The sequence below is a fragment of the Lepidochelys kempii genome, chromosome 8, assembly GCF_965140265.1.
Source record: "Lepidochelys kempii isolate rLepKem1 chromosome 8, rLepKem1.hap2, whole genome shotgun sequence".
Taxonomy (NCBI): domain Eukaryota; kingdom Metazoa; phylum Chordata; order Testudines; family Cheloniidae; genus Lepidochelys; species Lepidochelys kempii.
The window spans coordinates 74,025,670-74,037,907 of record NC_133263.1 but is presented as its reverse complement, the minus strand read 5'-3'; the positions used below and the strand labels follow the sequence as shown (position 1 = coordinate 74,037,907).

The 12,238-nt window shown below is 42.5% G+C and overlaps 1 protein-coding gene across 1 annotated transcript in view; it reads right to left on the bottom strand.

Moving 5' to 3' along the window:
- ABCA4 (ATP binding cassette subfamily A member 4) overlaps nucleotides 1-12,238 on the bottom strand; it is a 99,501-nt gene that overhangs the window by 10,502 nt on the left and 76,761 nt on the right. The window contains exons 35-40 of the mRNA XM_073358296.1: nucleotides 11,091-11,260; nucleotides 10,031-10,208; nucleotides 6,838-6,953; nucleotides 2,580-2,727; nucleotides 1,394-1,517; nucleotides 327-456 (exon numbers count right to left, since the gene is read on the bottom strand). Coding sequence (XP_073214397.1) covers nucleotides 327-456; nucleotides 1,394-1,517; nucleotides 2,580-2,727; nucleotides 6,838-6,953; nucleotides 10,031-10,208; nucleotides 11,091-11,260 — 866 coding nt within the window. The remainder of the gene's footprint in view (nucleotides 1-326; nucleotides 457-1,393; nucleotides 1,518-2,579; nucleotides 2,728-6,837; nucleotides 6,954-10,030; nucleotides 10,209-11,090; nucleotides 11,261-12,238) is intronic.

Genomic DNA, 12,238 nt, shown 5'->3' with positions numbered 1-12,238 from the left:
AGTTTACCTAATACAATAAGTTAACCCTGAAACTCTAATTCAGAAAAACATTTCTGTTTTAAGAGAGCAAATAAGCATCTACTTAAATCCCACGGAAGTAATGAAGTTAATGGGACTTAAGTACATTCTTAAGTGCTTCCCTGAATCAGGGCCCTAGTGGCTGAGGATGATGCCAAAGTAAACAGGGTGAATCTTGTAAAGCCACCACAAATGGGAGACTTCCAGGAGAGAAAAGGCATCACAGTGGATAACTAAGACACAAAGCTTTTGTTAAGCTTGTATGAAAGTTTTTGGTTATCTCTGAGTCCAAGGGTTTTTGGACATACCATCTTGTGGGGATCTGATGATGCTGCATAAGGAGATTCAGAGCAAAGTATACAATGCCTTCAACTGCCATGGCAACCAGGTTCTTTCCAACAAAATCCCACTGGAATGGATTCAAGACATGCTTCTCACCTTTGGAGTGAAATCACGAGAAAGCAAGGTGAAACATAGCCCAAACACAACACTGCTCCTCAGAACAAAACTCATTAGTGTAATGACTTCAGATGCAAATCTGTAATTTATGTGATTACCAGGCAATGTCTGCAATTTTCCCAGGTGCCCTAATAAAGACTCTTATTGAAAACTCAAAACCAAATTCTAAAGGCACTCATATGTGGGAGCAAAAATGAATGCTGTCTCCATAGATATGAGGCCAGTGGCAGATCATATCTAGACATTTTCATGGGGTATTCTGGTGGCAATTTTCCTTTCTGAGTAAAAATTAATAAACTTTGTGTTGATCTATCACTTCCTTTCCAGCAAGAAGTTCTCTTTTATCAAAGGCAGCTACAGCACCACACGGGGGGCATTTAAAGAAATGCAGCCATTTTTAAAATTAGTACGAAGGCTATCAAAATAGCAGACAGCAATTAACATTGCAGACATATATCCCAGCTATGATTGTCTAGGGGATCAGGTAGCTCAGAGCAAGGAAAGCAGGGACTTCACTTATTAGTTTCAATGCCAGTCTTCAAAGCCCTGCAGTCTGGTAGCGGATGTTAGTGTTTCTGTCTTCTCAAACCCACCCACTATGAAAGGGCAAAAAATGAAGGCAGATCAGAATCTAAGTACAGTAGAAATGGTTTCACTTAGGACACAGACTACTGGTATGGGCCATACCCCACGCAGCATTTAAAGTTGTATTGGTGTATTGCAACTCCTTTAAAAGGGTTGAACTTTTGTTCTGACCATTCATGACACACATACAGACATGAAAAAGTTGGAAATTTGAGAAACAGCCACCAGTCCTTATATATCTTCGGTATGGACATGGACATGGACATGACAGGTATGGACATGATCAGCATTGGTTTCAAAACGTTCCTTGAAGTTACTAGCTATTACTTACCAAACCTGGCATAGACATCTGTCACTGCTTGGTTCATGGCTAGGTCAATGAGTCCACGGCCCAGGCAGAAATGTGGGAAGATCATCAGCATATTTTTCAGTGTATTATTGAATTTCTGCAAAGACTAACATATGGAAACAACATATGGAGTGAAACTCAGGCATCTTAGAGCATTTTATTTAAGAAAAAAGTGAAATGAATACTCAGTTCTCTGTCATATCAGTGAAATTAGGTCTTCTCTGTTCTGAAGACAGAGATAATGTTAGAGTATCTATCAGTCTATACACCAAAGACTTGCAAAATAGAACATAGGGATATAGTTTATAGTAGGACAACTCTAGCAAATGAAGCAAATTAACAGGGAGTTTTATGTGGAAAAAAATGCCAGTGAGAAAAGAAATGTTTTCTTCACCTTCTTCACACTGAAATATTATTGTATGTACTGTAGGCAATGTGTCATTCTGTCCCCATCCATTATAAACTGGGACAGGGACTCTTGAACAGAAAGATTCTTGCTCGCCGGTTATGATGTCTTTAATGCCAGGAGTATAACTCTAAAAGGACGAGCATAATCTGGGAAAGACTCGGTCTCAGAAGTAACATAACATTGGCCTGTTGCACCTCAGGCTGAGCAGCACTGGCTTGTATTGTCATGTTATCACAGCAAGAAGTTGTGAAGGAGCACACACACGATTTTTGAAAATACAAAGGAGAATGGATAGATAACAGTGCCAGAGGGCCTGATAACGCTGGCACATGAAATCATGAAGCTAGGTGAGCCAAAACCATCATCTTTTCCAGGCCAAGCAAACACGCTGTATCATCACATGTACCACTCTGAGGAAGAAGCTGGCTCCTGGCAGTGGCTCAAGATGGATTTTTTCTCCTTGATCAAAAGCACTTCACTGTCATTCCTTTGTGTGTGTGTGGCTGGTAGCTCAGCAAGTCAATTGTGCCTACCCCCACTTCATTTGGTTCCTTTGGCTTCACTCAGAGCTCTCCACCCTCCAAGTCCACATACAGCCAGTAGCGTCTTCCCTACTCACTCCCAGAAAGGTCAGCGGAGGGCGAAAACACAATTACTACAGATGGTGACCCGCCACATACTAGGCTGGGACACCTTACATGCAGTATGCTGTCTTGGCACAGCTCTTTAAATCAAGGTCTCCATGAAAACATTGCTTACTGGGTTATTTTCGAACAACTCCAGGATAAATGTAATGGCACTGCTGTTGATACCAATGAAGAGATTAAGACAAGACAATGCAACATAGGCAGTGCTAGGAACACTGAACATGTAGGACGCTGGGTACATCATGGGAATTACTGCCCACCTGTGTGAAAGACAGAAACACAACGTATCAGCTTCTGAGTATTCCCTTTAGTTTGTCAATCAGAGACATATGCTGAGCCCTCCTCTCCTTGTCCCATACATGGCGAAATCTCAGAACTAATCAGAGATTTCATTCGGACTCCAAGCTTTGGTTACCACACAATGGCTTTTTTTCCCCATCTGCCTAGTTCTGTTCGCTGCTCAAATGTGAAGCAACAGCATCAGGTGAAATTGATGAGATTTTAGCAAACTAACACCTGTATGGCAATCATCACCACACAGCAGGTGACTACCCTGACATCTCTGGACAAGCCATGAGTGCCACAGCTGAACTCTGTATCTATGAGAGAAGCAGGTAAAGGTTAGATGTAGTAAATGAGCTGTGTGGTTTTGCCAAATACCACTATTTCAACCCCTGGAACTGGCCAGAAAAATCAGACACAATTACTTACTAGAGGTTAACAACACTTCATCAGTCAAGGATTTTAGTGATTATAAGGGCAGCAACTGCACATAAGTGAAGGAATTGCACATGATTAATTTTCTATTATAAAAAATATCATGGGTGAAATTTTGAGGTCATAAAAGTGAGACACTAACACGATACTGGTTTGAGCAGAACATAGCAGAGGTTGATACTTTACAAACTTATGTTCTCTTAGCTCTACCAATGCATCTCACACTTGATCTGCAACCCAGCTTGGGGTTCCCTATGCCACTACTTATGACACAGAGACCCCTTGGCAAAGTGTCCCCTGTTCTTTGCAAACAGCTCTCGCCTCAGACCTGACAGACTCACTACACCTAACACATGTCTTACAGAATATTTATCCATAAAGAGCAACATGTAGGGTATCTACAGAAAGCTTATAACTTGTCAAGACTCAATCATTGTGAGATGTTCCTACAGGTAATATTTAAGGAACAATGTATTTATACTGAAAGTTTGCTTTATGGAATTGGAGAAGAAATTAGTCAGCAGCAGGTAATGTGTCTCAATGAGGACCCCTTTAACCAAAAAGGAGTTGTCACCCTCCCTAGTCAGTCAGCAAGGTAATGCAAGGTTCTATTGTCTATCCTTGCCACATCACAGAACAGTCAATGGAAAACCATCAGAGACAATGACATACAATCAAAACCACTTAAAGGTAGAAAAGAAACTTTGCAACTAGGTCAGGGTACGCCCTGCCTGTGAACAGAAACAAACAACTTCACTAAAGCACAGTGTGGGGAAAGACACTCTGGATCCATTCACTGAGGAAACCTTTAAAGGGCAGGGGGCTTTCATGAATATTTGGATCCTGATTATTGAGAAACCAGCCAGCTCTGCAAAGTACTGAACTTTGGGGGAAATCTACTTTATTATATTGGATAGGTAACTATTGATAAATGTAGATCCAGCTTCCTGTTTTATATTGTAAACACTTGTTTCCCCCCACTCTCTTGTTTCTAGTTCAATCTTTATTTTTCTTAAACAAACCTACTTTTGTTCTATTATAAGTGCTCACAAGTGCTGTATGGTTTACAGAAGTGGTGGTTTAAGGACAAAATGGCAAATTGGGGTACACTGCACTTTTGGGTGCAGAGAATCTGGAATTTCTGGGAGTAGCCAATGTCAGGGGCTGGAGACCACTGCAGAATGATTCAAAGGGATTTGGGGATTGGGGTGCACCTACTGTTAACCTGCCTGGCAAAGGAAGGGCTGGCATAAGCCCAGGGGAGAGTGCTTGAGTGGCAGAAGGGCTGACAGTGTTAGAGAGAAGACACCCACTACCGCACAAAAGACTCCATCTTGTTAGAGGTGAGGGTAAGAAGATGACTAAGGGCAGGTCTACACTTAAACTGCTGCATTGGTGCAGCTCCACCAATGCAGATGCGCCACTGTAGCACACGTGAAGATGCTCTATGCCGAGGAGAACTTCTCCCTTGGGCGTCGTTAATCCCCCTCCCCAAGAGGCAATAGCTGTGTTGATGGGAGAAGCTCTCCTGTTGACATATCGCTGTCTGTACAGGGGGATAGGTTGGTATAACTGCATTGCTCAGGGAGTGTGGATTTTTCACACCCCTGAGTGACAGAGTTATACTGATATAGATCTGTAGAGTAGACCTGGCCTCAGAGTCCTGAGTACCCAAAGAACTGTCACACTATATCAGGTGTTGATTCAGCGGCAGAACAACAGTATGCTTCTTTAACATACTGATAATGTTGGGCAGCAAACAGTCTGACAAGGAGAAGCTGCAGTGACAACAGTGCTGAATTGCTCCAAACTGTGTCATACATTCCTGGTATGTACAAACTGGGGGCTAAGTAGATGACACAATTTCACAAGTTTCACAATTTGCTGCTAAAAGAAAATCACAAGATGATGCAGTGGGGATCGTGCACTAGCTCTTGCCTCTGAAGACATATTTAAAACCTGGCTATGGTCACAAGTGGAAGTTGAAAATTACTCACATGGGATGCTTTTTGGCAAACATTTCTTCATTTTTACAGATGCTTTTAAAACAACAGACACACACTCCTTTTAATATAGTACATTCTTATGCCTGTAAAATTCCTCTGCCTATTCTGATTAAATGCGTGTCTTTAACTAGTGACCACACTTCTTAGTGATTGCACTATTGTAACTTTGAAAAAGCATGGGGAAGTGACTAGAAATAAAACAGTATCCATCATTTATTTAACGTTTTTCATCTTCAAGTACTTTGCAGACACTAAATGATGCTCAGCAGTTGTATAATGCCTTCCATCCAAAGTGCCTGACAAACCTCAGCACATTAAAGGTGACCGCTAAAGAAAAAGCAAAATTGGATTTCTGCCCATTCTAGGCTTCTTTGTGGTGTATGAAGGGGGCCTGGAAGGCCCCTGTGTTTAAAGATAAAAAGCTGCTTGTTGTTTTACATTAGTAATTCAGATCTTGTCTGATCTATTTTATGTAGCGGACACTGTGGACAGCTGCAGAACTAGTAGGGTTGTGAGATTAAAAGTGAACCCTGACTAACTGAGAGGGGAAGTGAATTTTATTCAGTCTTGTAAAAACTCTTTTTGCAAACACTTATTTAACTGAATTGCTTAAACAGCTGGAAGAAATGGCCTATTTGTTAAAGACTGAATACATTCCACCCCTTCAGATAGAGGCTGAAAAAGTTCACAGTAGATATTTAAGATTGCCAACGAGTACCTCAGCTAAACCTCAGAAAACAAGATCTGATATTTCTGGAATTTCTAGGAGTAGAAAACAAACAAAATATATGGGTTAAAAAAAACATTTAGACCTTCTTTATCTGTCAGAAAGCAGCAGAACAGCACACAAGTCCAATTTCACCTTTAAGACTCAATACCTCTGTGAGGTACGTAAACATTAGTAAACCCATTTTGCTGCATGTGGCAGAGCTGGGGATCAGAATCCTTGTGTCAGTTACAATTGTAGGCTGTGTCTCTTTAGTACCTAGCTCTTATACAGCACTTTTCATCAGTAGATCTCAAAGCACTTTACAAAGGAGGGTCAGTATACTTATGCATTTTACAGATAGACAAACCAAGGCACAGAGAGATGAAATGTTCATCAAATTCACCCGAGTGAACAGAGCAACTATACCTGGATTTCTTGAGTACCAGTTCAGTACTCTACCCACTAAGCTATACTGCCTCCTTTGTCTTTATCTGTGGTTGCACAGTGTCTAGCATAATGGAGCCTCAATTCGGATGGGGACCTTTGTGCCCTACCATAATAATGGCTATTACTAATAATTAGCCATAAAAAGTTCCATCCCGCCAAATCCTGTCCAGCCCAATTAGCTAGTTAATTCTCAAAACATCCCTGTGAGATAGTAAATAAATATCATGTCCTGACTTTGCAGATGGGAAGACTGTGGTAGAGGGCTTAAGTGTCTTACTCATGGCCATATAGTAAATTATTGTTGGGGCTGGGATTAGAACCAACAAGTTCCTCGTTCCCAGTGCTCTGTTGTGCCCACTAGATTATACCTCTTTAAAACTAGACATCACTCACTACCAAGCTTAGCAACCTGAAATTTGTTTCTAACATGAAAATAAAGGTCACTGCCTGCTTACTAGACTCTACATGAATAAATTGCCTGGAAGACTTACCCATAGAGAAGCAGCAATGCAATAAGTACAGGGAGATTGCTTGGAGACGTGTAGGCTTTCTTTTCAAATCCAATGAATATACCCACAACCATACCAGCACTCACTGTGTAATTCACCTGTCACAGCAAAGGAAGAAGTGTGATGTGTGAGCCCTGTAGAGCTGCAAACATTCCCAGGCCTACTGATCTGCTCCAAAACGGTTTTAAATTGAGGGGCATTGGAAATAATGGGTTAGATCGTGCCTTTAGCTGGCAGGCAGCCCATCAGAAGGGGCAGTTTGTAAGTGATCTGCATAGAGGCACCATGCCTCAGAGAGGCACAATTCCTCCTCCCCAATTGTCCAAAGTATTGGCGTGTGGGGAAGAGAAATAATTTGCAACAGCTCTTTCTGTGGGCATGTCTACGCTACAAAATCAACTTGACTTAAGTTAAGTCGACCTACAGCCACTGTAGTAATTAAAAGGAGTACTTGTGGCACCTTAGAGACTAACAAATTTATTTGAGTATAAGCTTTCGTGAGTTTGAGCTGTAGCTCACGAAAGCCTATGCTCAAATAAATGTGTTAGTCTCTAAGGTGCCACAAGTACTCCTTTTCTTTTTGCGAATACAGACAAACACGGCTGCTACTCTGAAACCTGCAGTAATTAAATCGGCTCTTTGTGTCCACTCTATGCTCCTTCCGTCGGCAGAGCATGCCTATACTGACTGAAGTGGGGTATTGTGGGGAGCTGACAGCCGGAGCCCCACTGGTCGATGTAGTTAGGTCAATGCAGTGTCTGTGTAGACACTGTGTTGTTTACATTGTCTGTTGCTGCCTTTGACAGCCAGGCGGAGGGGCTCTGGCTGTAACCCCCAGGGCAGCGAGGCTCCTCTGTAGGGTAGACCAGGCCTGAGAGACCCTCACTCCCACTCCTGCGCCCTTGTGTCTTTGTTTGAACAGGGACACAATGTAACCCAATGCAAAGTACAAGAATTGCTCAGGATTCCCTAACAATCCCTTGCTTGGTTCCCCTATCTTCCTACATAGCAGGTTCCTAGGATACTAAATTTGTCCAGGGTGGTGGTGATGTCATGCCATTTGGGGAACAACAGAAATCTAACTGCACTTCATAGATTTATATTTCCAGCCTGGGCTAGCAGGATGAGGACTGTAAACTCTAATTTATGTAACAGATATATATATGTAAGGTATTGGGGCAATAGAAACACAGATATATTAGATTAAAAGAACAGTTCTTGTTGGCTTCACTCCACTAAATTGAACTGCTGCTATATACCAATAGGAGGATAAAGTGACAGCAAGCTCAGCCACCCCCCTGCCCAGTATTTATGTTTATTACTTTAGTAATACTATATGACCAGAATGATCAAAGGTTCATAAGGCACAGGGAAAGGCATTTTTATAGCATAAGAAGCATTAGCTAATATGTCTAGAACAAGTGCTAAGACAAAACTCCTCGCAATGATTTTAAAAGTTGATGGAAGGCTAGCATGACTGTCTGTTTCAGTACGGTGTACAAAATCCAGACTATCTACTTTCTTCCCCTCATATACTAAATTACTGCCCTCTATATCCTTCCTGTGAGGTCCTAGCTGAACCCCTGACGATCCCTTCAAGTGCTCATGTTTTACGCATCCTGTGGACCCAACCCTAATGTACTCTCTTCTTTTTAAATGAGAAGGGCTGGAACTGGGCTCCTTCTGGAGTCCGCTATTATCATGAATATAAAGGGAAGGGTAACCACCTTTCTATATACAGAACTATAAAATCCCTCCTGGCCAGAGGAAAAACCCTTTCACCTGTAAAGGGTTAAGAAGCTAGGATAACCTCACTGGCACCTGACCAAAATGACCAATGAGGAGACAAGTTACTTTCAAAGCTGGAGGGCAGGGGCGGGGAACAAAGGGTCTGTCTGTCTGTGTGGGATGCTTTTGCCGGGAACAGATCAGGAATGCTCTTCAGAACTTTTGTTAAATTAGTAAGTAATCTAGCTAGATATGCATTAGATTTCCTTTTGTTTAAATGGCTGGTAAAATAGCTGTGCTGAATGGAATGTATATTCCTGTTTTTGTGTCTTTTTGTAACTTAAGGTTTGGCCTAGAGGGATTCTCTATGTTTTGAATCTGATTACCCTGTAAGGTATTTACCATCCTGATTTTACAGAGGTGATTCTTTTACTTTTTCTTCAATTAAAATTCTTCTTTTAAGAGCCTGATTGCTTTTTCATTGTTCTTAAGATCCAAGAGTTTGGGTCTGTGTTCACCTATGCAAATTGGTGAGGATTTTTATCAAGCCTTCCTCAGGAAAGGGGGTGTAGGGCTTGGGGGGATATTTTGGAGGGGAAGACGTCTCCAAGTGGGCTCTTTCCCTGTTCTTTGTTTAACACGCTTGGTGGTGGCAGCATAGGGTTCAAGGACAAGGCAAAGTTTGTACCTTGAGGAAGTTTTTAACCTAAGTTGGTAAGAATAAACTTAGGGGGTCTTTCATGCAGGTCCCCACATCTGTACCCTAGAGTTCAGAGTGGGGAAGGAACCTAGACATGGTGGCAGCGGTGGTGTACTCTCTTCTTTTTAAATGAGAAGGGCTGGAACAGGGCTCCTTCTGGAGTCCGCTATCACTTTGCCTTAAGCCTGATTCACACTGAAAAACTGGATCCACCTAGCTGTGGCACTTGGGGCTGTAAAAAATTTCTCACCCATACTGCTGTAGTTAAGTTGCATCCTGGTGTAGACTCGGCTAGACTGATGGAAGAATCCTAGCTCCCACCTCTTGGAGAGGTGGATTAACTGCATCAATGGAAAATACTCTTCCATCAATGCTGGAAGCATCTACACTACGGTACTGTAGCTGTGCTGTAGAAGTGCAGACATGGCCTAAGTCAGTCAGAGAAGTTCTTCCCTCCTGGCCTGGGAAGTGAAAGCCAAGCTCTCAGCACAGCTCTAAACTAGCCCCAGCGACGGCGTTATTCTATATTGCAACAATACAAAATAATAGTATGTACAGAAAGATACAATTGTATGCACTGGAAATCCATGAGGTTAGGCGCTTAGTACAAGCTACCCAGGTAATGGTTTAAGAAATGAATAGTTTGCTGGGCTTGGGATCTACCTCACTAAACAGGTCTACAGGTTCCAAGCTAAACCAAACCCAGGAATAGCTCCAGACAAAGAGCTCCAACTAGCAGTTACTCACGATGTCCCAAATGAAATTGGTTAGCCAGTAAACAGCAGGGCTAACACCACTGACAAACTGGAGGTGCTTGGCCTTTGTCACCCGTTCTTGGATCAGATACAAAACAAAACTGGCCGGGATGAAGGACATGGCAAAAATCACACAGATGGCAACAACAACATCCACCGAAGTGGTCAGCCTGCAACAAAGCAGAGGAGGGAGGGACCGTATGAGCAAGAGTGAAAGTAATTCATAATGCCACTAGAGAGCTCTGAGCCAGCACAAGCAGCTACAACCCATACTAGCTAACACCAGCAGGAAATCCTTGAAAACTACAGGCGGTTTTAATGTCCAGCTATCACAAGGGTATTTTGGAAGTCAAGGGTTATTCAAACGTTGGGAATTTGTTAGTATATTTTGTGGCATTAAGTTCAGGGTTGTAACTAACAAGTACACACATACAGATCGATCTGCTCCCTGCACACCCACATGACACTCGCTCCCCTCAAGGCAGCCCTGCTGTTACAGACCATACTGTCACTCAGGTGCAGCCAGACAGAGACATTCAGCAATGGGGATTAATAAAAGACCCAACACAAGGACCATGCACAGCTGTGAAAATGCCATGGTATGAGAGCTCCTTGGGCCAGGGAACATGTTTGACTGTGTGTCTTGTACAGCACCAAGTACCTGTGGGCACCTAAGAGCCAAATTATGATGCCTTTACTCTGGCTTTTCTGATACATGGCACAGGCGTGCCTATACCCATAGTTATGTTACCAATGGAGATAGCCTGAAGGTAGGATGGGAGAGCCTCTCTGCAAGGAACAGTAATGAGCTTGTCTCACAGGCAAAGAACACAGAAGAGATTTTTTACCTAACTTCTGACTATGATAAAATTGAAGGAAAGGGTCCCCATGCAAATGGCACATAAAAACATATGCCATGAATTAAACTATACCACTCAAGCTTCAACTTGGTGGTTGAGCTCTCAGGGATGAAGCGGGGGGTGGGAATAAGCTGAATGGAGAGGAAGAGAAATAAATGTGTGAAAGAATCCAGGGAAACTACTGCAGCTTACACAGTGACTTCTGAGAGCTGCTCCTTGGTGAGGTTCAGAGGATGATTTATTGCAGTGATCCCATATTCCTCAGGAGCTTGGCCTTGTCGCAGATTGGCTCTCAGGACTGCATTGTTGGCTACATTGAGAAAGCTTACCATGGCGTGCCAGCCTTTATTGTTAAACCACACCTATAAGAGCCAGAAAGCAGAAGTGTTTTAAGCAGCCTGCACTACTAACACAGAGCAGCAGGAGGCCACATGGCTGCCTTTTGTTTACTTCTCAGATGGAAAATGTCAACAGGAATGTGCATAGCTCTGAGGGTTTGTTAGATACCTGAAGTGACCCAGCAGGGGGAGCCCACACGTTGTATTTTAGTGAGATCATTCCAAAACACTGGTTTTAAAAAAGCTTTCCAACAATGGGGCAATGGATTTTACAAAGTCAGCTTTTTAATACCTGAAAGATATTCTTCGAAAGTGTATAGAATGGCAACAGGATAACAAAACAAAATAGAAAACTACTACATTAAACATAACTTTGCATGTATCAAGTGTGTCCAGTAAAATTACTTATAAGAAACAGACATTACAGAGTCAAGGTGGGTGAGGTAATATATTTTATTGGACCAACTTCTGCTGGTGAGAGAGACAAGCTTTTGAGCTTTCACAGAGCTCTTCTTCAGATCTGGGAAACTTACTCAGAGCAGTGACACACTGGAACAATTTTTATAGTGGGGGTGCTGAACCCTGTATATGATGGAAACCTCTTAAAACCAGGGGGTGCTACCGCACCCCTGACTCAGGGCATGTCTACACTTACAGCGGCGCAGCACGCTCTATGCTGATGGGAGAGAGCTCTCCTGTCAGCATAAAAAACCCACCTCCATGAGCGGCGGAAGCTATGTTGGCAGGAGAAGCTCTCCTGCTACATAGCATTGTGCACACTACTGCTTATGCTGGCGTAACTTGTGTCTCTCAGGGGGGTGGAATAGTCATAACCTGAGAGTGTCACAACTTAATACAAGGTGGATCAGGTTGTTTAGCACATTTAGCACGTTTAGATTGTTTAGCATGTATTTCAAGGAACCATTCAAGGTGAAGTGGTCCCTGGAAATATGTATTAACTACTTGTGCTAATATGTATTAACTACTGTTCCACTTTGTAGT